We start from the raw sequence: 25,655 nt of genomic DNA, 5'->3' as shown, positions 1-25,655 counted from the left end.
GTTTTTTTATTATTATTTATTTTATATATATATACATTTTTAGAAATGTTCAATTTCTTTTCTTACCATTGAGGAAATTGCGCTGGTTCTCCAGAATCTGGCTGACTTGGTGAAGCCAGATCTGACATACACCAGGGTTTGTTGAATGGAGGGTGTGCCTCTCCATATTGCCACTTGATGACCTGGAGGTTAGTGTGAACTTGCAGGGGTCTTCTGCATTTTCTTCCAGACCAAGCCAGCTCACCTAAGTTTGTGCATCGGGATAAAGGGAAGGGACAGGAGACATGACATAGAAAGTAATTAGCAACTTTAGTTTTGTTATTTAACTTTATACATATTATTATTATTATTAGAATTAGTAACTATATAGTTTTAGAACCTTGATGCTGTTCTTGAAGAGGTAGCCAGGAGTAGAGAAGCCCTTTTTCTTGTCGATAGGTTCACTAAATATTACAATCTGCTCAAAAAGAAAGACTCTCCTTTCCTTCATTCTTGATAAGAGTCCTCCATCCTGGTCTGAAACCAAGAAAGTGTCTTGCAGGAGCAATCTGCCCTGTGCTACAATTTTTCCCTAAAAGAAAAAAAATGGGAATAGTGTAAGTAGTCGACAAAGGAAATTAACACAGAGGTAAGTAGGGGCAAATCTTATATTTTAGCACACAGGTACCTAATCGTAATTTATGAAATGAGAATTGGTCTTACATCAAAGCCTTGAAGGCGGCCAACATTCATCATGTCGTTGCAGCGCTTAGGGACAATACACATCACCTCTACAGCTTTCTATAACAAAAAGTGGGGAAAAAAACACAAACTTTAAGAGCCAGGCTCTAGGAAAGACTACTATATCTTCAAGTCTTCAACATGGGATTATTATTTTTGCCAAGTCTAGTTTAAGTGGCTACTGTTTTCAAATGATTATGTTAAGAGAACTGAGCAATTAGAATTACCTCCAGCTCAGAAGAATCCATTCCAGCCTTCTTACAAACCTTGAGAAGATCCTATTAATACAAACATGGATAGACAACTCATGAGTATTGAACATATGTCATTGTGTTACTGTAATATGTCATTTGTATTTACCTTTAGTAATAGCTGGTATTTCATTATGCGTTGGACAGGTTTGATAAGCAGATCAGTGATCTGCAGCCTGTGACCTAATCGCTGCTTGAGCTCCTGATAAAAGGCAGTACAATGATTAAATCTCCCATTTATCAGAATGATGCATAATAAAATAAATCACTTACTTCAAAATAAGTGTCAATGTACTCCGACACAATGTGCTCTGATTTAGGCTTGTTTTGGCAGTATACGATGTACATGTGAAACCTGCGCTCCTGCAGTTGAGAAGAATGCATAAATTATAGACAAAATGCAGGTATGGGGATTTTTTTTAATATTCTTGATGAACAAAAATGAATACGTTAAACCAGTTTACCTGTTTGACAAATAAAGAGGCAAGTCGGTCAGGATCCTCCAAACACTTTTCAATCTCTGCCAAGAAAAAGCTGTGGCCACACAGGATGAAAAAGCATTACGTGTATTAGTACAGTCTTTTTTTACATACAGAAAAATAACGGCGTGTGCCTACTCTTTGTGCCAATCATAAATCTGATGGATGTTTCCAAAGACAATCTTGTCTTTTCCTCTCATGTCATCTGGAACACCTTCCTCCTTCATTCTGCTCATGTAACCCTAGAGGAGTTATGATGGAATATTAGGTATATTTCAGGTAGAATCCCTGATACTATTTACAAATGTAATGTAGTCTATTCAGTAAACGAGTGTAGGTTCATAAATTGTTTTTTTTACCTCCACAACTGATCCCAAGTCTCTAACATAGTCTCGTTCAGTCTCCGCCAACTCCAGGAAGATGTAACTATAAGGCAAATTGTATTTGTTTTTTATTAAGCTTAAAACAGATTGAAAGGACAATTGGAAATATTTTGTGCAAGCACACATTTGGGGAACAGACTTTTGCAAAGCTGTGCATGCTGACAAGGAAAACAAGGTAGATGCTTGCAACTCACTGTCTTCTCTTAAGGAAGCCAGATTTGCGGTCATCCAACTCCTCCATTGGCGAAGAGGATGAGAGGAGGGAGTTGTCAGAAGGGTTGAGAGAAGGAGAGCTGCTGTCTCCTTGCTCCACAGACAGAGAACTGGGACGATCCTCTAACGACTGAAAGATGTGTGAGATGAATGGGGATAGAAAAAAAATTGGGTGAATATCGAAGTGCATGAAAAAAGGTTAACACAAGATAATGAGGGTTGTTCTTATGACTAAACTGAATCACCAGAATCAGTTAAATGATTAGGCATATAAAAATACATACAGACACAGCTTGGGTCGATTTTGGAGAAGAAAAAAAAGCTTAACAAACAAAAACTCAGTTTGTAAAGACTAGATGGGTAAGGCAATCACTTCTCTCCATATAGTGTCCGTCCAGTGAGAAAACATGCCCTGGGGGTAAAATGGTGACTCAATATCCTTTTGTTTGAAAAGAGGACAGCTGGTCGTAGTGAGTCACAATGACTATTGAACACCATGCCTCTGTTAAACAACACCCAGGCAAAGTGTGCATGCATCACTTGGCACTATACTGTGTAAAACCTGACCACATGTATATGAATTTGTGAGATTTCTCTCTCACCATCTTGCTTTTGACCAGTTCTTCAATGGCACTGACCAGTTCAGCAGCACTGGGAGTCTCTGAGCTGCTAGGCCGACCGGACAGTCGGGATGCAGACTGGACAAAAAGGCAGACACAGGTAATTCAGTGTGATATCCCAAAAAAATTACTTAATATAATTATGCTAGAGAAGCCATGCAGACACTATGGCTACTCCTCTCTGTATTTGTGATCAGGCTCGCTCACCAGTGGAGACTTTGGCCCCCGTAACGCCACATGTTCAAAAAAGGACTTGGTGGGGTGTGTTGTTCCTAATAAAAAAGGTTAAATTGGGGCTAGGGTGGAGCCATCCACAGGCTGGTTTGGGAAAACAGGGGTTGGTTTGAGGTCAAGGGCATGCTTTTGGATTGAACTGTTGCATTAACCCTCATTAGGTCATTAATGAGAAATAGTCGTGTTGCTATATACAGCAACATACGGACGGGTCCAAATTGAGGCAGGCTAAGGTTTAGCCACTGCTTAAAGAATGGGGTATTCTCTTCAGCAACCAGATAGTGATAAAAAAAAACTCTCCAAGGGAAGCTCACATGTAATGGCAATAGTAAAAGGAGATGTTGAGAAAATGTACAAAAACAAAAAAGTGTGGCAAAGGAGTTTTTTTTTTTACATGGAGAGATAGGGAAACTGGGAAAGAAGAGAGGCAGAACAGAAATCAACATAATGCTGACAGACAAACGTGCAGTCATTGAGAAATAAGAGGGAAAAAAAGTGAACAGTATTAGTGTAAAAGGTGTACAATCATCAGTGGATATATAGATATAGATCTATTATTCCACTAAGAAAAATTGGGATGAATACATGTATGAAAGAAATGAAATCTCAACTATGTTTAACAGGTCAGTTAATACTTTGTCAGAGAGCAGTATACTTCTGAAATAACTATTTCACCTAGTTGTAGATTTCCACCTATTGAAAAACTCATCTATTGTGTGTCTTCTGTGCTCAGACTAATGCATTTTTTTTCTTTAGCTTCAAGAAACTACTAGTATGTAGTACACAAATCTGGGAGGTTCATTTTGACAAAAAATAGGGACCTATCTTGGGCAACATCTGTTACTTTTAGCTGTTTTTATCTAGGTTGCAATAAATAAAGATTTAAAAAAAAAAACAATGAACATTAAGTTTCTTCACACCTTATCATCCTGTGTGTCAGGCTGCAGCAGGCTGTGTTGCTGGATGGCCATTGGGGGAGGAAGCGGGACAGCATCAGCACCCTCCTCACCTTCCTCCTCCCCACAGCTCTGCATGCCTGATGACGAAGACTTGGAGAGGGTACCACTGCTCAGTCCTTCATTCCGCATTCGCTAGTGTGGGGATGATAGTGCATCAGCGGATGAGTCAAAAATCAACATTAGAGCAACAAAAAATCTATTGTTACCTCCTCTAGTGTCTCATCCTGTGGCGTGGCGGCACTGTCGTCAGAGTCTTTCTGAGGGCCTTGCATTACATCCAGGTTCTTACGTGGACCTTCGCGGTTCTTTTTGTGTTTGTGGGCCAGCTTTTTGACGTGACCATCTGCTTTGCCAGAGCTCAGTCGTCGTACGGGGCTGGTCAGCCATTTTCTTAATGTGTTCCCTGGACGCTTTGGTCCCGGTGAGCTATGTGGGCCCAAGGTTTGACTGGAGCCTGGCTGTAATGTGTCATTGGTGGACACAGACAAGGTATCTAAAGAGGGGAGAAATACAGGAGGCCTGTTATTGCAAAATTTCATTCCAAAATTAGGAGTAATTGAAAAAACTTTCATATACATGTTCCATTTAGGTATATACAATTGTGGCAACAACAGCAATAGCATATATTTACGAATAGATGTATACACATATTGTACTTAAATAAATATACTCACAGCAGACCAGTTTTTTTATTTCTTTGCTCCAAATTTCCTATTTTCAGACTCCATTTTTAATCCCATTTGCATAAATACTAATGCATGTGAACATGTTAAGCAGCATTCATGTCATAAGAAGCATTGAATACTAAGCCTTTGGAAATCATAATTTAAAAGGTTACATTGGTGGATCCGTTTTATGCAGATTTCTTAACTCAAGATGAACTTATCACATTTTTCTCGCTTGGCGCAGAGGAAGATGAAGAAGTAGGCATGTATTGGAGGCTGATGCTGACTCAGAGACTACGCCTACATCATTGTTTCAATAGTTTAAGTCATTTGGCATTTCATGTTGCTGAACATTTTGAATAGCTAGTGGGTATGATAATAAGTTATATCTTGACATAAACATAGATGCTTTGCAAAAAAAACTTTGGGGAATAATATTGGAATGCTGTCTGTATGTCTAATTAGATGTAGGTCCGCCTCATCGCTCTTTTAACAAGAGTTCAATCCCCAGTGGGTTCCAACCTTCCTGTGCAGAGTTTGCATGTTTGCCCCGTGCCTGTGTGAGTTCTCCATGGATGCTCTGGTTTCCTACCACATTCCTAAAACATGCATGCTAGGCAAGCTGGTAGAACAATCAAAATTGTCCCAAAATATGAGTGTGACCATGAATTGTTGTTCCTCGCCATGTGCCCTGCAAATAGCTGCCAACAAATTCAGGGTGTCGCCTGCCTACTGCCCACAACTGGCTGGGATAGGCTCCAGCACCCTCATTGTTAGGATAAGCAGTACGGAAAACGAATGAACGGATAAACAGATGCATGGGTCAAGCATTTCTCCATGTGATGCAGACATAAATAAGGCTTGAGAACTATCGAACTACAACCTTTATAAACTGCACCAGACTTTAACACAGTCCTTCAGATTAAGCCTGTAATATTTGCAGCCCTATGTGAAGGTGCAGTCATTCTGTCTCTAAGAAAACATTTTTTCTTTTTTACTGTAAATATGAAGCATGTGCTCTCTCTCTCTCCTATATTGTGCACAATACAATTCTAAAAAAATAGTTCTTCACAGACCACAAATCATTAATTTGTGATTCATGTTGCTTAGAAGAAAAGCAAAACAAACAATTAAATCATACATGATGGCATGAATGTTTGTATCTTAGAATAGAGGAATGGAAAGGTTGTTGGGGTAATCTGAAAAGCAGCCACGGCTTTGCAGGGACATGCCTGAGATTCCAGGGTTGTCACCAGTAGAGCATCTTTAATGTGGTCTAAAATCCCCAGGAGATGTTGCAGTAACATAAACATTATTCATTGCTGGGTGGAGGCACACTTTTCAGGAGCAGTGAGCAGGGAAGTTCCATTGGGTTTGTGTGGCTATGAGGACAATAGTGAAAAGCTCGAGCCACCAAAAGCCACATTTAGGAAGGGTGCGGAGTTGGCATGCTAGATAAGGGAGTGGACCAAGCCGTTGTGTAAAATAGTATTTTTAGACTAAGAGTTTGCAACAAGATGTTGGTATTCTGCTGCACATAATCTTAAAAAAAATGATCTTCTGACCATTTCTTTATATTAAAAATCTAATATTCCCAAATCATTTTGCAAGTCAATATATTTTTTTCATGCACCTTGGAAAATTGCCCTAAACTGCCACACGACTGACAAAAAAATTTGTAATTTGGCAGCCGCATCTTACCCAGATCCAGCAACCAGAACTTGCAATTATGAGAGTGACCTTCCTGTGCCGAATCCATGGGACAAAAAGGGTAAACTGACTGGATTCCACGTGCCATGTCAGTCAAACATCTTCTTTTTCCTTCCTTCTTGAATCAATCCCTCAAAGCCTCTCCACATTTCCCATCACTAATTTACATTCTCAACAATGTTAAGATAATTTCCCAGAATATGTAGACCAATTGCTATGTCCAGAGCAAGCAAAAAGACAAAAATCAAAAGCAGCAGGAGTTTCTCCTTCCCTCTCTCATGAGTGGGTTGCTATAAGGACAGTGGGCGAGTACTTGTTCTCGGGGAACGTCTGGATACAGGCAGTGTATCTGCTGGTTTACCCTTTGTAGGCACACCCACTTAGTTTGAGGGGGCGGCTGCATATTTTAAAGGCATGAGGATGCGCAGAAGTTGTACACCATGACTTAAAAGAAATATGGATTCCGGTTTGAAATACAAACAGAGCAAGCCAAGCGTTTTGTCCAAAAAATGTACGACATATTCGATTGTTTCCTACTGCAAGCTTCTCTTTTAAATACAGCTACTGAAACTTTGACCATGACAGCTTAAAGTACCTGGGGCGATCTATTGTGTATGACTCAGAAACACTATTCAGCACTCAAATGAGTCTCTCTTCTAGGAATGTGGATACAACATCACTGTTCATGACCTTGTAAAAGTTTGTTTAATTCAACTGTAACTACTACAATACTGCAAAATCATTTCTTTAGTTTAAGAAAAAAAATCCAGATATTGACTGATCAAATAACTCAGTTGCAAAATTCTCTGGAAACCACCAAATCAGTAGATCAGATATCAAAATATGAGGGAACACAATTTTGGGGTAAATTGGCCTCTGTGCTAGTCAGCAAACAAAGGAATAATCAATCGATTGGCAAAGACCTTTCGTCATGCGTGTCTACTGCATTTGCCATTTTTCGACATTCCCTATAAAGAACTATCCTTCTAGCTCTCTCTCTCTGTCTCTGGCCTCATAAAACAGAAACATTGGAATCACAGAAAGGCAAACAATAAACAAGAATCTCTGCCAGCAAAATAAAGATAAGAACTACTTCAATATGTAATATAAGCAGTCTCACCTTCCATTTCTGCATAAGGCAACCACTCAGCTAAAACCCAAGCTGTGATTTTCAATAATTATTTTCTGGATAAACATAGCTTCATGAAAGCACAAACAAAATATTTGTATGCCATATTACCATAGAAACAAGCTGCCTTGCACTCACCCACTCTTTAAGATTAGAAAAAGACTGATGGTTAGATCTATGAAAATGTACACTTGGCATGCTGGTTTTCATTTCCCTTTCCGAAACACCACAGAAAAACAATGCGAAAAATGAACTAAGAGGGAATTTTATACACTTTTCAAACATTCCTGAGTATGCCTCATTGGAAGATCAGAATCTCATACGTTATGTGAAAAGGAAAAAGGTTTCTCCTCTTACCTTTGTGGTTGAAGAGTCCTTCCATCTCCATGGAGGACCTGGAGTGTGCAATACACAGCATGGAACATGGAACGATGCCCTCCTGAGCTGGAGAACGGTCCGTGGTCCGGACCAGGCACCAGTCCGGCTTATCGTGTAGTCGCTCCAGAACCTCGACTGTCTGTCCTCGTCGCACTGTCAGCTCCCCACTGGTGCCACCATTGCTGCCCACAAAGTCATGAATGACCACTGTCAGCTCACAACCACCCGACAGCTGAAAAAAAAAAAAACATTTTTAGTTTTTAATTCAACAAAACTGTGCTCATGAGATTTTTGTTGTCAGTTCCACCAGCTTGTTATCCAATAAGGAAATCAAACATCAAAGAGAGGAGTAAATTATGGCAAGAAAAGTACAGCCTTGTGGTTGCAGTTTAAAAACAGTGATTTTTATAAACAGTATTTCTTTAACTTCTAAATATAGTCATCAGATGAGTAATATGTTTGATATTGTATTTTCTTTTAAATGTGTAATGTAGGGCAATAGATTTTTCATTTTTCAATGGATAACCCTATAATAAGTGTTATAGTCAATCAATCACACATCACCCGTTATCTTTATGAAATTGTTTTTTTTCTTGATTGCATTAAGTATACACTGTGTTGATTAGTAAATTCCTAAAATTTCAATAGAGTTACATTAGAGTTACATTAATATCCAGAGGAAATTACACTCATACGTTATACTCTAACTCAAATTAACTGCATAAAAATGCATTACATTCCAGATTCCCAATGAATAAACGTTTGCAACAAGCTTTTTAACATACCCTTTGGTAATGTGGTAAAGCCAGCGAGCTGAGAAGTTGAGAAACTGGATGCGCAATTTTTTCCTCCAATTTTTCCATTGTTTTCCACTCCCTCATTGTGAAAAAAGTGTTCTCAACTCCAGCAGAAATCAAAAAGCTAGACCCAATACGACTGCCTTATCAGCAGCAAGAACCGCACATAAAAAGTAGACTAACAGAAAAAAGAAATAAATTCATTCACTTCCACTGGAAAAAATAATGGAAAAAAGTCAATCAATTCTTGTTCCACCATCAACTGCTGTCCTTGTAAATAGCCAATATAACTCTATGGAAGACGGAATAACAACTGAGAAGTTCAATATATAAAATCCAATTATGCCTTCTTGAAAATCTGACTAATAACAGTTCAAAAGCAAAAATATACCAGGAACTCAAAAGGTCGTTTGCAATCTCTTTCTTACAAGCCAAGCTGTAGAGTGAAAAGCAGTGAGGACTTAAAAGGGTTCTTTCCTGCCTGTCTGGCATAGAGCATCCTCTGCGAGTGGGAGGTTTAAGCAGCTGACAAGTCAGTCACTAAAGCGGATGCACACAGGAACATGAGCCCTCGCATACAAAAAAATGAATACACAAACACACCAGTGTCACCGCCTCCTGAATGAGAGGTTTCACACAGAACCTTCACAGAGAGCGAGATAGATAAAGATTCATTCAAAGAATTCAAAGCTGAGAATTCCACCTGGAATATCTATTTTCAAGTGCACACGTAAAAAAATAATAATGAGTCCTTAATGGACTGAATATTATAAACTATTGAAAAACAATGCATGGTTTTGTTAAATGAAAGTGATAAAAGTTATATGCATGAATACAAAAAAAAAAGAAAGCTACAGATCACGAGGACAAACAAGCCAGGCATCACTTTACAAAGAGTTTGATTTATATGTAAAGACATTTTTGCAGTAGCGTACACGTGTTTGTTAGGTTTGCTCATATTGAGCGTAGGAGGATAGGCCTTCTGTGGTGCTATTACTGGATATAACCAGAGCCGACTGTCCCAGCTTCCAGTGAATCTCTCAAACACAAACACGCACACATACATACACACGGCATTAAATCAGTCAGATGGACTGTCACACAACACTTCCAAGGGAATTACTTTGAACAGTCATCACGTGCAGTACCAAGTGAAAGTAGTGGATGTCAGAAACACAGTAAGCCCTGTTTTTTTTTAAATTCTAGATCTCAAATTTTCCACTTTAAAGCAAATGGAACTGCTATTATTCCCTTTCTGTCTGCAGTGCATTAAAATAAAAATCATTGTAAAGTGTTACTTAACACAGAATCTAGCACTGCACTTTATGCAAACACAACTTACCATTGCGACTTGCTTGTATATAATGTGAACTAATTAAACTGTTTGTGCATCATATTATAATGCTTCTGTCAGTGAGTACCACAAAATAAATGTAATTATCACCATGTCATTGGCTTCTAGCTATTAGGGCAGTTGTTTGCACGCAACACATTCGCTTTTTGTATACTTAGTTTTATACTAAAGGAAGCATTGTACAACTTAATATCTGTATTTTTTATGAATAGTAGGCTATTTGCCTGAGTTTACCTATTTTTAAGTAGTATAACTTGATCACCACACCGCTCTCTAATATTACGTTTGCCTTCCCAAGTCAAATCCAAAAACTGGCCTAATTTAACCTCACCACAAAAAAAGCTCGGCATTGATGTTACTCAAACACCACTGTAAAATTTTCCTTTTTTTATGGTCAGTCACATGACCAACTTTAAGAACACACATTATCAATCAATTGAACAACTCAGAACTGGAACCAACATAAAAAAAAAAAAACTGGGTGCACAATTCTACCTTAGATCCAAGTGTGTGTTGCTGTTGGTTTCTCTACCTTATCACTGTCCAGTGTGTTCTGGGATGTCCTTGAAGCAATTGAGATTGTATCTGGTTGACTGCTAGCATCTCCTTGGCTGTCAAGCTCTTCTCCATCTCTGCAGGTGGAAAAACAGTTTGTACGGACTTGTGCCACTAAATTGTTCATTTTATATGAACTCGTATAGTTTTATTCAAATGCAGCCCAGCTGTGTTAAACTGAAGGCCATGAGAGAGACTACACTCCTTCTTTTAATAAGTGCTATCAAATGAGCCCAACAAACAAGTGATGTTCTGTTAGCTTACCGTCTGCCTTTATGCTTGGCCGTGGTGGCTTTGGGGATGTGAATGGGCTCCTTCAGAGCACCGCGCAGATGTACTGTTCGCTCTTGAATAACCTCACGAATGTGTTTGATCCAGTCCTGCTTGTTTTCAATGCTTGAAGCCTGGAAAAACAAAGATGTCTACTTTATTGAAACATAAATTAAAGAATGCAACAATAATGAATAAGTAGTAGAATCAAATGGATTGGTCACTGATCACCAAGACCACATCTAACGCTGACAATGGCAGCCAATGAGCGTGGGTGAGGGTGGCCATCGATAATTAGATAAAATGATGCAAAGATAATGATCTCTTCTGCTAAGTACCAAACTTCAGAGAGACGTTTATTGTCAGCGTTTAATTTGTGTCACTGACGCATTCTTCTTTCTCCTTCAGTTTGACACCAGCAGCACTGAGGCTGCAATGGTGACGCGTTAAACAAGGAGCAGATTTTCACAGTCATCATAAATTACATAACGAGACACATAGAGAAGATAGGCGTCTACCACATATCCCCTTATTAAAAACATTTAGAGATGTTGTTTGGGTGGACTTACACATTTTTATATAATGATAAATGTTAGTTTGTGTTAACTCATAAAAAAAGTAAAAGGTTACAACTGTATTTTTCTGAATATAAAGTGTATCAGATTATAAATTGCATGAAGGCAATCAATGAGCTGCGTTTATTATTTGGAATTGATATTTTAAAATGGTAATTGTTGCTTTACAGATACATTTATTTATTATCAGTTCACAAATATATGGAAAGAAGCATCACTTTAAAGTCTAAAATAAGTTATATTGATCAAAGGATTTTAAAAGCACTTGAAGTAAAACATGATGAATCTGCATTTTGGTAATACTGCACCTTAAGCACGATCTTGTTGTCTGATGTTGGGGTTCTGCCCACCCAGAGGGCGAATTTACAAGGATCCCCCTCCACATGCTCTGTTACTCCGAGCTCTGATGTCTAAGAATGTGAACAACACATGGCATGCATTAATAAATAAAAGCACTAAAATAACATAATATAGTCTGACCCTGAATGTGTCATTTTTACTCACAAACAGCTTGCTCTTGAAAAGGTACTTGCTGCGTCCATTGGAATCTTTTACTTCTTTACTAAAAACCATTGACATCTCAAAGAGGAAAAGGTGGCGGTCACGGCCTTTTCGGATCAAAGTTTTGGGATCCCAAACCTGGAAGGACTCCTGCAGAATCAGTTCTCCTTGGGAATCAATGTTCCCATCGAACCCTGATAAGATGCCAAGACAAAAGGCAAGGTTTGATTTCATATTTATGCAAAGGTGAGGAGTCATAGAGTATGTGAGCAATTTGCTCAGAATGGCATTTTTGAACGTTTCTTCGACAAAGAGTCTTGACGATGAATTGAATATTACATTTGATGTAAAAAATACTTGAAATGGTCATTGTGACATGTTAAACTGAGGAAACAAATATAGTACAATTAATGTGGGTAGATTTTTGATTATGTTTACACTAACCATCCAGCATTGAGAGGTGCATGGCATCATTGGCTCTTTTGGGAACACTTAGCATCACCTCAAGACCATCCTTGATTTCTCCCTTTCCTTCCTCGCAGCACGTCAATAGCTCCTAAAACATGTACCAGAAAAAAAACATGGTAAATATGAATAATTTAGATATATTACATTATAATGTATGCTATACCAGAATTAGGACAAATATTTGCTCTAATGTACCTTAAGAAGTAGTTGGTACTTAGTTATTCTTTGGACTGGTTTGATCAAGTAAGATGAGATAGAATTGGCGAGGCGATGTCTTTGCTGTATTTCCTGTTAAATAAAAAAAGATATTTGTCAAGCATTTGGAGTCATTGTGGCTAAAAAGAAAAAAACCTTCAAAGTTAAACGTACTGCGGTTACTTACATCAAAATAGGGGCCAGCGTGTTCCAATATGAGCTGCGTGGAATCTGGCTTGTTCTTACAATAGTTTACGTACATCTGGAATTTGTCAGCCTAGGTGATTAAAATAAGAAGTCTTGGTGTTTTATCAAAGCAAATATTCCTCAAGTAGTAATTGCATTTGCAAACTGCTGTGCTTGAGAAAGTTTTGATTTCAATGTGTTGTTAGGAGTACACCACTGCCTTGGGAGAACAAATGACATGCTTTTTCTCCTGACATTTAAAGGGACAATTTTCCTGTTCATAAAATGTACCAAGATGAGTGTAGTGTTCATAAACCATTCGCCCCAACCATACTTGGGTACGATACATCATCTCTAAAACCAAATTGCTGTCAGAAATCACGGGATGTTTCATCAGCACAAAACCATTAAGTTCCATTAGTGTAACACGCTTCTCTAAACATGAATGTCCAAATTAGAGCTGACACTAAAATAAATTACCTACATTTTTTTACAAGCATTTTGAAGCAGCTGAATAAAAACTCACCCAGGTGACAAAACAATGACCAACATCCTCTGGGAGCTGTTCATATTTCTCCAATTCTTTCAAGAAGATGCTGTACAAAAACAGATATTTCGGTTCAGACCATGTTGACTATTATACAATCTTAGTGTCAATAGAACACAACATTCTAAATATGACTGTGCAACTAACTTGTGATGAAACTCGTAGAGGTCTTGCATGTTCCCAAAGATGATATGCTCCTTGTTGACAATGCCTGGAGGAATCTCCTCCACACCACTGGTCATCTCCCATAGATATGTCTAAGCAAAGTAAAGATTGTTAGTCATTTTCAGTCATTAAAAAATAACCAAATAACCTCACTAGTGTACTGGTAATGTTTGGTTTCTGTAGGCACTTTAGTAATTCTAATAAACTGTTTACTTTTTGTTCCAGGTCTCCCTCTGCAGTTGTAAAATTGTAACTACTAGAAGATTTAGAGAATAGCTCTCTAAAGGTACTCCATGACTTACATCCATACACTCGCGCAGGTCTCTGACGTAGGCTTTTTCTGTTTGGATCAGCTCAGCCATTATAAATCTAAAATTAGAAATACATAGAAAAATTTAAAAGAAAAAATCTCAATTACAAATATGTTCTGATGACTAACTTGAGACCAAAAACTATTTTACTACTGTAGTTTTGTTGATCATGAGAAGATATGTCATAACTTGGTATCACTCACTCTTTCCTCCTAGCAGACTTCCTCTTTTCTTCGTTGAGTTCATGGGCAGCATCTCTCAACTTGACCTCGGAACCTGGAGCACTAGCTGGGATGATGTCCAGTTGAAGGTCTTTACTCTGAAAACACATCAGACATTCCCCATTATGTCATTGATTGATTGATTGATTAGCCTCTCTGGTACTGAATTCTGGGGGTCAAGCTTCTTTTTGTTCTGTGTTGTGTTGTATGTCGTAGTGATAGAAAAACCGGTTACAAATGTTCTCTTAATCGTCTAGTTTTAAAAATTCTGCGACCAACTTTGGTCTTGTCCAGAGGTCTTGAATGGTTAGATTTGTGGGGTCATTTGTGCACGAAAAAAGATGTTCAGTATTGTGGGGGGAAAAGTTGCATTTTGGGCAGGCATCTTGTATTCCTGGATCGATCCTGGACAGGTAGCTGTTTAGTTTCCTGCTGTAGCCTGATCTGAGCCTGGCGAGCTCGGATCTCACCTTTCTGCTCAGCAGTTTTTCTTCTTGGTTTATTAGAGGTGGTTGGGCATTGAGGATTTTGTTGGGTTTTGCCTTGTTGAGGATGTTTTGAACTTCTTTGGTGTGAATGGATTTGACGCATTGTTTGTAGTCTTCTTTGGTAGGATTTGGCTTGTCGTATTCTTTTTCTATTTCCTTGCCATGCTGTGTGATGATGGTCTTTTTCATCTTTCTTGGTTTCTGGTTTGCTTGAAGAAGTCTGCGACCTGGATGGCCTTCAAGATGGCATGCCGCCAGGTACTGCTTTCCGATCATTTCACAGTGCTCCTTCAGAGGCATCACCGCGCACTCAGCATGCAGGTGGTCTATGGCTGACATAGAGAGACATCCGGATGCTATCCTGAGTGCTTGGTTTTGAATTGATTGAAGCCGGTTCCAGTGTGTGTCTTTAATTATTGGCGACCATACTGGGCTCGCATATTCAAGGACAGAACGGACGATAGATTTGTATGTTAGGAGTAGTGTTTCTTTTTCACAACCCCAGCTGGAGCCTGCTAGTGATTTAAGTAGGTTCAGCTTTTTCTTTGCCTTTGCAACTGTCTGCTTGATGTGCGGGCCAAAACAAAACATAGTGTCAAATGTGACACCAAGTAGTTTTGGCGTTTTTTCCAGTTTTACTGGTACCCCTTTGATGGTGATCTTGGGATGGAGGTTAGCTTCAGCAGTGGCTGGGGTAAACCAGGTCACTGTGCCCATTATGTCATAGACAATAGCCTTGGCAGCCTTTCACCACTTATCACACTAACACACTGTACATTCAATTTGTCTTCTCTTAGCACCAGCTCATTAAAGCATACCGTTGATTGATACTCTTTCTGTGTCACACCACATGCGTTAAATTTGTAAAAACAGAAAAAGTAGCTTTGTCATGTCTAGCAACCTGTTTAAAAAAAATGTATCAAACTTCTACCAGAGGCTTTAATGTACAAGTTAAAGTTTTTGTTTAAATAATTTTTGAACACTCACTGCCTTGTTGGAATCGGAAGAAATGCCAAGCGCCGATTCCAAGCAGGTCCTGTATTTGTCCATACGGATAGAAAAGTCCCTGTAGCGCTTGTCCACTGAGGACACCCATTTCTTTATCTCCGCAGCATGGGCGTGGCCCTTGTCACAAAAACCATCGGCCAGCTGGATCAACAGCTTTACTCGCTCTTTGGTTTGCTGTCAATGGCGGCACATTGAGGGAGGGAAAGGTAGATAGATAACACATGGGGGGGAGAGAGAGGGGGAGAGTTGGGAATCAGTGATTGGCACACAAGCGTGGTTTCCAACACAATACCAGTGATACCTCAAATAGAAACACAACAATATGTGACAGAAAGAATGGGCCTCCCGATTCTGTGCAGGAGTGTGAAAACATATTCACAGCATATCTCCACAAGTGGGAGGAAAATCTAAGAACGAAAAATAAAGCTAAAAAAGAGGTTCCAAAACAAAGCAAAAAAAGTACACCTTAGCTGTAATCTGGAAATCTTCATGCTCTTTCAAAAGTTCCTGTGTGTGGTGAATGCTGGAGCCAGTGGAAGTGTGTGTAGACAGGTAAAATTCCCCTGTGTCATGGATCCACTCCAAGGCCTGTGGAAACAGCCAATCAAAAATTAGAAATGCCACAGAATAGGTATTCTAGTTACATAAAAATGATACACCCTCAATTATCTCAAGCTGCATATTATTTTACCCATAGTAAATATGTTTTCTAATCAAACTGGTTTTTAGTGTGTATTTGAACTGAATGTGTGACAGTTTCTCTTTGTTTTATATTTGTTCGCGCAGCATATAACTTGTTGCAAAAACAAAATTATGAATCAAGATTCTTTCAGCTCGGATGCATCGGTCTTATGCTTTAGAATGAACTGCGAACCATTTAATTAAGTTTAAATGCTATTGTTTTTAGTCATTTAATTTGACATGACGCTGCAATTGTCTGGCGACCAGTTTAGGCTCCAGCACGTGGATGAATGGCTTTGACATCCAGTAACGATACAAATTCCGTCCATGTTCAAGCAAAATACTGTCTGAAGGGGAGAATATAAGAGGCACTTGGAGACACAGCACTTGAACCTTGCCTGTAATAAACTCAGAATGTGAAGTTTCTGGAACATGTAATCATAGCTTTCTTCAAGACTGTCTTTGTTATAAATGTCTGCCAGTCTACACCACTCCTTAAATAAGACATACTATTACAGTGAAAAACAAGCAGGACACAGCTACAAGACAAAACAATGGAGGCTGCGTGTCCTGTCGTAAGCGTCAAAGTATTGACCCTTGCCTCATGGGTTATTTGTAATTGCAACTACTACATTAATCAGCCCCTGGGTTCAATGCTGGCCATTTGTGTCCACTCGCTCCATTGGTGAATGTTGTTTATTTCTCATTAGGTAAGTTAAACCATTCTCTAATTCGCTGCGGGTCCCTCCCAGTTCATGTTACTGATATGGTATTATTCTGCTAGCTTTCACAGTTCAAATGGACATGTATCGCTGTTATTGGCAGCATAGGAGTTCATGACATTAGTTAGATATACTTTGTAATATGGATGTAATATTTCTTCAACCTTTCATAGTCAATTGCTTACTGGTTAAGCAAATAAATGCATAAAGTGTCCACATACAAGCTAAAATAGATGAATAGGTAAGTCATAGATTCAAAGGAAAAATGAAACATAACACACACCTGCTTGGCACTTCGTTCAAACACCACATATTGCTGGCACTGATCCAGCCTCCGCTTTCTCATGGTCCAGAAATGGAGTACCCTGTTCTCTCTCTGCAGCAACTCATTTAAGATGTCTAATAAAAAAAAGTCAAATAAGTGAAAGCAAACATTAGATTGAAAAAAAAACACTAACTGCTATTCCACATCTATTTATTGTGAACAAATGTCTAAAAAAAACTGCAACAAGGGAATATTGGAGGGGATGGGCCAAATATGGTGCATGTATGGGATATCCATAGTCGTACATTTTTTTAGGCATGAAAATATTTGAACAGAGGTTTTCAGTGCAGTAATTTAAAAATGAAACAAGTTATAAAATCATCTGAAGTCATATATTCCCACTTACTTTTAACTTGAGTCTCTGGAGCTTTAACATGGGACAACATCCCAGGCATGTTAACACTGTTCCTGTGAAGGTACTTCAGGAAGACATCGGCATTGCGTCTAGCCAGTGTGCAAGCCTGTTAGTAACCAAAGAAACAATAGAAATTCTGACTGCCTGGTGGATGAAGAGCAAGGTATTTCTACAATTACAATCAGTGGAAAAAAAACAGCCTACAAGTGCATGCATCTTGATTTCAGCATATTTACTTATTGTTGTAGCTTATTTCCTCAATTTCTTACATTAAAAAAAGAGTCCTTACTTTAAGAAAAGCCTCTTTCTGCTCCAAATGTTTGCTGACCATGGGGGTGACATGATCAGACTCGCTGTTAGGGCCCAGTTTATCAGCCCCACCACACCAGTCCTCCTCTCTCTTGTACTCCTGCTCCAGGCTTTCTAACACACTGCAAACCTGAAATGTTCACAATGGTGCATTTCCATTAATTTTAATCTCCTGACACTTTCTCCAGTGTTAAATGTCTTTTTGTAAATGTGTAAAATGATAGTCGGCATCTATTGACAACTACAGACTAACACACATACCTGTTCAGACGTCTTATAAAAGGCCACAGAAGCATTAACCAGCTTGAGTCTGTCCTCCATCTTCAGCATTAGCTGCTGCCAGTGGTCTGCCACCTTTACATTAAATATGCACGTATGATAAGAGAGCTGTCGGCTTGCATAGGAAAATCTTGCTCAATCTAAAATTAAATGGGGAGGGGATACCTTTTCTGCACAGTCTCGGATCATGTCCATGTCATAGTGGTTAGCTTGAAGTAAACCCTCAGCCTTCTGCTGGACTTGAAGTGCACTCTGATGGGTTTTCTTTATGGGAAACACAGTTTTTCATTGTCATGAAAAAAATAACAACTCCCATTGCCTATTTGGTGATTCTTTTTAGCATACAAGTTGAGTGATTATCTAACAATTTTGAAGTATCAAAGACGTTGATCATGTAGCATTTTAAATTTTCTGAGCTGCAAAAGAAGCACATGAATAATGGTTCTATTGAACACCCTTTTTAAATGCATTTAAAATTCTCTGAGCTGCAAAAGAAGCACATGAGTTCTATTGGATCCCTTTTTTAAATTCTAGATTTATCTTGCCCAAGCATGACTTGAGATGATCATTCTGACCATGAATAAAGCATGCCCATTAAAGTAATTCATATCTGCTTGCACACGCTAGCATGATAATGTAGTCTAGTGTGAAAAGGATCAGTTCTATCAGATAGAGAGAAAAAGAAGCAAGCAGAATAAAGAAACTGGCTAATAAATAATTCATTCATAATTCCATTTTCTCACAATGACCTGAGAGAAGATTGCATGTATAGATGCAAAAAAAAGTGAATGACAAAAGAAAAGACTATGGACTCCAATCTGTTGAACCTAAGAAATATAATGTGGATGCATCGAGAGCAACTTATAAAACCTGTGTGAATCAAGTGTGAGAAAAATGCTAGATGATATGATATAGTGGAATTATATTATGTAGTATGTAGCGAGTACAATGAGACTCAAACTGCACTATACTGTGCTGGCGGCATAAGAGCTGACTACCAGCGAAAAAAATATTACTCATAACTGTTGCTTCCTATTCTTCTTCATCAGAAACTAATAGATTTGATTTTGATTTTACCTCTATTGCATGCTGAAATTGTTCATGTTCCTTCTGCAACTGTTCAGCCTCTTGCAACGAACTAGCCGTGATCAGTCCGGCGTGCAGCATGGACTCGCCATTGCGGATCCAGCCCAGGACCTGAATGACACATATAACATGTTAAGAAGTGTTTAGGATTTGTGACGTCACAATCAAGAAATCAGAATACAGCTTCAGTATGGTCTAGCAAGAGATGCTGTTAAAAGTATATTTACTCAAACATTTTCTCCTTAATCATTTACCTGCTTGACTTCAGCTTGAAGGTGTCTTAACTGGGAACACTGCTCCAAATGCCTGCGATGCTGCTCGGCTGCCACGTCTAGCTCCTGCTGCTTCTCGTGGAGAAACTCCAGGAGATCCTGAACGCGGGTTGCCATGTCCACATCTCGGTCACATAATAGCTCCACGCCTGTAATACAGACATATACCCAGTAAGTAGCAAATAAGGGTAAATATCAACACATTTCATAAAGAAATTTGTCCCTGCATTATCCTAGTGACCGTTTTAAATACATTTAATAAACATGGGTCTAGTGAGGATTTAGGGTTGATAGTAGCCGAACATGGTATTTTAATTTCTTGTTCCTACCCTTCACACTCACCGGATGCTTGGACTTCTGTGACGTACTGAAGTAGCTCCTGGCCTTGATGGATAACATCAAAGGTGAGGTTGTTAATGGTGAGTGCCTTGTCTGCGTGATGTTGAAGCCTCTGCTCAGCCAGTGTCAGGTCTTCTGTGTCAAAGTCAGTCATCTGCCGGGTCAGTTCCTCGTTCCATGATTCTAGGTCAGAGATGACCTAGAAAATGTGGAGAGAATAGTAAGAAAAGGGTGCAAAATGTATCAGGCTGGGAAGAATGGACCTCATTGGCGAAATTAGTCAGAGTTTTAAGTATTCCTTGAATTTTTATATTGTGATTGTTATGACACAATAGCACACTATTGTATTTATTTTCAAATTTTATTTTAATTATAAATGGTAATTCACCATTATTATTTCCTATTCAAAACGGTTCAATGAATGTTTGGATTAATGTACACTTCACCACACTTCATTAAATTCTAGGACATGAAGCGCCCATGACAAAATACTGCTTTAACAAGAGCAAAAGCTTTAAATGTAGTAATCCGTCTTTTGCAATCCCACAAACTCAGCTCTCTTATTTTGAAGAAAAACACCGAACTGAAAGCCAAATAGCCAGTGTAACACAGAATGCCTACCACAATATAGGCCTGCAACTGACTGATGATTTAAGTCCAGTATGGCAGATGTAGTAATAAGTTTAAACTCTTCTTAAATAATGCCCACGCTGACCAGTAAAATAACACATTAGCGGTTGACGTATTATTTTCAGGAAACACAAATAATGAACCATTTGATGAAATGTTGATATATGAAAGCAATTTTAATATTTTTTTTGTAAAAATACTTAAATAGGTTGATGATATTTGACAAATATATATATATATATATATATATATATATATATATATATATATATATATATATATATATATATATATATATATATATATATATATATATATATATATATATATATATATATATATATATATATATATATATATATATATATATATATATATATATATATATATATATATATATATATATATATATATATATATATATATATATATATATATATATATATATATATATATATATATTTATATATATATATATATATATATATATATATATATATATATATATATATATATATATATATATATATATATATATATATATATATATATATATTTGGATGCTCAACGTAATAAAATATTTGTAAAAAGTGGATTTGGAAAATCTGAGAATGTTTTCATATAGTGTATATGGATTTAGCACATTCACAAAGCTCATTGTATGAACTATATGTCATCATGTGCAGTAATAGAATGATTGAAGATACTAGACGAAGTTGGAACTGCAGTAAAACTTGATATGTGTGTAAATAAAAATGCTTTAGCACCTGTTATAGACGTTCAGACTAAGCCTGCAACAACAACATTTTTGCAACAATCTACAACAGTCTATATAATAAATGGCAAATAAATCTACGATCAAAATCATAAAGGTGAAGCAATACCATTGTCCACATGTGTACTACATTTTTCTTTTACAAATTTAAATCTAATCAATTTTTCTATATCATTGACAGATTGCTACACAGATGTGTTTGTGAGGATTAAATTTCTTTAGAAACGATTCATTGGTGTGATCTTGAACCAAAGTACAATACCTTAACACTTTTTGATAAATCAACTAAGTTGGCAACCCTTCAGAAACTTACCAAAGGATCATCATCAAGCTTCCTTCCTCTTCGTGTACAGTTGAGCAAAATACCGTCAGCAGGAAAAAATAACATATCCCTTTGCTGGCAGTGCTATGAACTCCAGCAGAGAAAAGCAATAAACCTCCTCAGCCTCTTTTTTTCAGAGCAGTGTGATGAGATACAAGGAGGATAATCTAAAAAGAAACCTCGATGAGCCTGCACAAGTTTCACCTCTCTTAGGCAACCCCCTCCCACATTCAAGTAAGAAGGGAATGTCCTTGTGTGTATGTGGGGTAGAGAGGAAAATAAATACCTCCCACACCAGTGGCCGTGCCCTGGATCTTTGCAGGAATAATCCCTTATGTGATTTTGGATTTAGAGTGATTTGCAGTATTGCCACAATTCTATGGGCTGAGATTTAGTCTATCTTTTGGCCTTAAAGAGTCTAAAGAGCACTAAATGATGTCACTGTTTTCCCTGGCCATTTAAGTTCATGTCATTTCAGGAGTTTTTGTGTTGAGTATACCATTATTCATTCTTAAAGGTGACCTAGCAGAAGCTTTTCCCAACTTTAGAAAAAAAAGAAAAATGAAAAAACACGATTTTCATAAGAATATAAGACAATTTGTTTTGGAAATGGCTGTAATTTAAAAAAAAATCTTTTAGTTTGTCATTTTTGCTTGCCTCTGCAAACAACCAGATTTTCAAATAGAATATGTAAACTGTAGTATGTGGCTGACTGAATTGAATTTGAATATTTACATTTTAAATGTTCGGTCTGGTGGTTTTTGTTATACATGTATTTAATGCAAACGCTATGTGAGTGCTCACTACAGTCTGTGAGTAAATGGTAGCATTAAAAGCTCAGCCCTCCAGCAGCGCAATCATTTCCTCTCACAGTTGGATATATTCATTTTTAGCTTTATGACAATGAGAGGGATTTCAATTATTTAGGGAATGTATGATTATGCTTTTAGTTCTTATTTTTGCATTTATTTGCAGCTTGTGATGTTAATTAGAGCAGTGAAAGGTAAAGGAAAAATAAACCCAATTTCAGCATATGTGTACTCACATCAATGGCATCTCTCTCAAAGATGCGAAGCTGGAGAAAGAGTTCCAGTTTGATCTTCCGCTCCTGGAAAAGCTCCTCCATCTGGCCCTGAGCCTCATCCAGCTGCTGTAACACGCTCTCAATGTGCGCCATGGAGCTGTTGTGGGGGGTCTTGTTGCTTGATATGGCAGAGTCTCTGTAAACAGAAGCCCAGAGAAGACAATAAGTATAGTAAACATATGATATATTGTAGTTTTTGTTAACAGGAGCATATCAGTGTCAGTTTGTGTTGTCAGTTGTAAATTTTGCTCCTCTAATACAATAGCAAAGGACATAAAATGATTCAAAATGGCTTTTAGTGAGGTATATTTCAATTGTGCACCACAGAAAACATAATTTCAATGAGTCTTGTTATAGACAAAGATTGTAAACCAGTGCCATTGAAGTGAAAAAAGTGAATATTTTGTTTTGCGATAGAGATTATATTTGGAAATGTTGAATGAAATTTGCACAGTGGTATTATAGTGGTGTGTGTGTGCTTGATGCTCACCTGAGTTGTTGTATAAGGTCTTCACCTTCCTTAATGACATTGACAGTTGCCTGTAGGGTGGTTTGTTGCTGCTGACCAAAACGTTTGATCAGATCCTGGACCGCCTCCACTGACTCTGCGTACACATCATCCAGCAGTTCCTTCTGAAGCTCCTCCAACCAAGTCCACAGCTACAAGAAAGTATTACAATTAAAAACAATTAAAATGTATTAACACGAAATGAGACAGTTTTGTAAAATTTAACCTGAAATGAACCATATTCTACAATATTTGTAGACAAGATACAGTTGGTATTGGCGTAAGTATTGTATACACATCAAACTAATGTACAAACTAGTTATCAAAACTGCCAAATGTATACAAAGAAGATGGTAAAGGGGTAATCCAAAGACCACCAGTTCTGTTCCACATGGCGGTTTTGTCACTGGTCATCTTTGTAACAGATTAGCCATCTGGGTGCTTTGGCTGGGTGCATTAAAGCTCTGGCAAAGGCATCATGGCTGGCACCCGCCGCCTGTCTAACACCCACAAAGGCTTGACAAAACCTAGTAAATCTTTACTGCCACCCCCTGAGTGACATTCTGTACATATTACTTGGCGTCTGCACAGACATTCTTGTAAAAACACGCACGCCTCAAAATTCAGTACATTTTCATCATCAAATAAAAACTAATGATTGGGACACCACACACAGTAAATTGAATTAATTGAACGACTTTAGAGTCTACATTACCTCATCCAGTTGCAGAATAAAACAGAGTATGTACACTATTTTGTAGATCGTGCAATTGTCAAATGTCCCCATTGAACCCATTGAGTCAACTGGGATAAAAGTCACCAGTGAGCCTGATATCAAATGGCAGAGAATTTTTGGTTCTATTATAATCAAATCCATTAACTAGAACCAAAAATAAACTGTTTACATTGACTGCAAGACTTCCAATCGTTATAAAAAATAGTCGGAACCATTTACCCCAGCACAGAAACAGACATTAACATGCACACACACACACGGGAGACAGATGGGATGAGGGCGAGTACATATGGACATTAGAGACTGGGTTTATTATTATCCTTTGATTTTGTGTTTTTTTTTTTTTGGTAAATAGGTTTATTTCCGAAGACAGCGGGTGAACAGCGACCCACCTCTTTGACGTGTGTGTGGAAGGAAACCGACATATCCAACAGAACCTTGCGTTGTTCCACACGTCGCACAAAGTCCTGTATACGATCCTCAAGCTGGTGGGCGGCTTGGTAAATTTCCTCGGGGTCACATTCTCCAGTTTGAGCCAACTGCTCGGCAGCTTCCAGCAGCTTGTCAGCATTAGTGTAGGTGTTCTGTAACATGAACATTACACAAAGTCACCTATGTTCTTGACTGCCAGAATTATTTGTTTAACAACTCACTCAATTACAGGAATTACACTAGAGAATAGTCAAAGGGAGACAGACAGAAAGGTATTTAAAGCTCACCTGAGCAACCTCTTCAAAGTCTTCATGTCTCTTCTGCAGCGCTCGTGCTCTGTGCAAAGACTTCCCGACGCCAGTGTGTTTACTGAGAAAAGCCTCACCATGGTTCTCTATCCAGTCTAGTACCTTGAGACACACACAAAACCTTTCGTTTTACACATTTATCCTGCACAACATTTTCTGAACTGAATCAGTAATGCAGTATAGTCTGAAAACCACCAGGTGGGGCAGCCGACTTTAGAAAGACTGCAACCCATTTAAATTACAAGGATGAACAGTACTGTACAGTCATGGTTTATGACTCACCTCCAATTTTCTTATTTTATTTCCAAATCCTAAGGATTTTATATTTACTAGAATTATTATGCTTTTCTTTTAAGCAATAAAAAGTAACACAAGCTCAGTGTATCCTTTGTGAATGAATTCATACATTTACCGATCAGAAAGATTATTGAAGAAATTGCTATACATGACTAATGACAGGTTTTGTCATGCTAATTTCAAGGTTTCACACAATGTTTTCATAACGTGAACAATGCCCTCTGCACACTTTGAGGCCGCAAATTGCATCACCATGGAAACCACTACCAAGAGAGATGAGTGATGAGAGGCAAGACGTGAATGCCAGAATCATTGAGATGCTGCATAAAAGAGATTGAGGAGGAAAGTGTAAAGAGCCCAAGAATCCTGCACTCTATCTGCACTCTAGTTTTGAAAAATGTTCACTTTTACCAGTCATACAGCAACTCATCAATAAAAAAAATGGTGGGAATGCTGCTTACTTGCTGCACATCTTGCTGGAAAACGCACAGTTGCAGACGTTGGTGAAGACGAACTTTGCGATGCTGCCAGATGTTCTCCAGTTGCCTTTGATGATGGAGCACCTCATGGATAATATCAAGGACGTGGTGAACCGCCTTTGAGTAGTTAGCTGACGCCATCAAGGAATCTGTGCTCCCTGGGGTTAAAGGTCGCTGTAGCTTGTCCAGGAGAGACTTCCCATCTTGGCTCACCTGGAAAAGGAGGCGATAAGAAAAAAAACGGTTAAAAAACAACCATGCAAATGGTTGTAACATTATGTTATCCACTTTGTGATAGTGGTTGGCTGTAGATTTTGCAGTGAGATTTTGCCCA

The 25,655-nt window shown here is 38.2% G+C and overlaps 1 protein-coding gene across 6 annotated transcripts in view; it reads right to left on the bottom strand.

Moving 5' to 3' along the window:
* triob (trio Rho guanine nucleotide exchange factor b) overlaps positions 1-25,655 on the bottom strand; it is a 56,585-nt gene that overhangs the window by 7,307 nt on the left and 23,623 nt on the right. For 4 of the 6 annotated variants that reach the window (XM_077720462.1, XM_077720460.1, XM_077720461.1 and 1 more), the window contains 40 exons: positions 25,304-25,534; positions 24,525-24,647; positions 24,198-24,389; positions 23,052-23,221; positions 22,523-22,697; positions 19,754-19,949; positions 19,394-19,560; positions 19,131-19,250; positions 18,219-18,317; positions 18,036-18,128; positions 17,755-17,904; positions 17,457-17,571; positions 17,069-17,184; positions 15,848-15,970; positions 15,362-15,556; positions 13,869-13,984; positions 13,657-13,723; positions 13,337-13,446; positions 13,169-13,238; positions 12,644-12,733; positions 12,457-12,549; positions 12,238-12,349; positions 11,797-11,987; positions 11,601-11,702; positions 10,712-10,851; positions 10,425-10,524; positions 7,721-7,973; positions 4,066-4,352; positions 3,821-3,991; positions 2,649-2,744; positions 2,028-2,176; positions 1,810-1,876; positions 1,589-1,692; positions 1,436-1,505; positions 1,245-1,334; positions 1,081-1,173; positions 948-998; positions 703-780; positions 380-571; positions 67-244 (listed from right to left, as the gene is read on the bottom strand). In XM_077720462.1, the coding sequence (XP_077576588.1) occupies positions 67-244; positions 380-571; positions 703-780; positions 948-998; positions 1,081-1,173; positions 1,245-1,334; positions 1,436-1,505; positions 1,589-1,692; positions 1,810-1,876; positions 2,028-2,176; positions 2,649-2,744; positions 3,821-3,991; positions 4,066-4,352; positions 7,721-7,973; positions 10,425-10,524; positions 10,712-10,851; positions 11,601-11,702; positions 11,797-11,987; positions 12,238-12,349; positions 12,457-12,549; positions 12,644-12,733; positions 13,169-13,238; positions 13,337-13,446; positions 13,657-13,723; positions 13,869-13,984; positions 15,362-15,556; positions 15,848-15,970; positions 17,069-17,184; positions 17,457-17,571; positions 17,755-17,904; positions 18,036-18,128; positions 18,219-18,317; positions 19,131-19,250; positions 19,394-19,560; positions 19,754-19,949; positions 22,523-22,697; positions 23,052-23,221; positions 24,198-24,389; positions 24,525-24,647; positions 25,304-25,534 (5,335 nt within the window). Of the gene's footprint in view, positions 1-66; positions 245-379; positions 572-702; positions 781-947; positions 999-1,080; positions 1,174-1,244; positions 1,335-1,435; positions 1,506-1,588; positions 1,693-1,809; positions 1,877-2,027; positions 2,177-2,648; positions 2,745-2,873; positions 3,351-3,820; positions 3,992-4,065; positions 4,353-7,720; positions 7,974-10,424; positions 10,525-10,711; positions 10,852-11,600; positions 11,703-11,796; positions 11,988-12,237; positions 12,350-12,456; positions 12,550-12,643; positions 12,734-13,168; positions 13,239-13,336; positions 13,447-13,656; positions 13,724-13,868; positions 13,985-15,361; positions 15,557-15,847; positions 15,971-17,068; positions 17,185-17,456; positions 17,572-17,754; positions 17,905-18,035; positions 18,129-18,218; positions 18,318-19,130; positions 19,251-19,393; positions 19,561-19,753; positions 19,950-22,522; positions 22,698-23,051; positions 23,222-24,197; positions 24,390-24,524; positions 24,648-25,303; positions 25,535-25,655 lie in introns of those variants that run through there. The other 2 variants (XR_013326837.1, XR_013326838.1) reach the window with 2 other exon arrangements.

The sequence above is a fragment of the Stigmatopora nigra genome, chromosome 7, assembly GCF_051989575.1.
Source record: "Stigmatopora nigra isolate UIUO_SnigA chromosome 7, RoL_Snig_1.1, whole genome shotgun sequence".
Taxonomy (NCBI): domain Eukaryota; kingdom Metazoa; phylum Chordata; class Actinopteri; order Syngnathiformes; family Syngnathidae; genus Stigmatopora; species Stigmatopora nigra.
The sequence above is the reverse complement of the archived record's forward strand: the minus strand, read 5'-3'. Positions and strand labels throughout refer to the sequence as shown.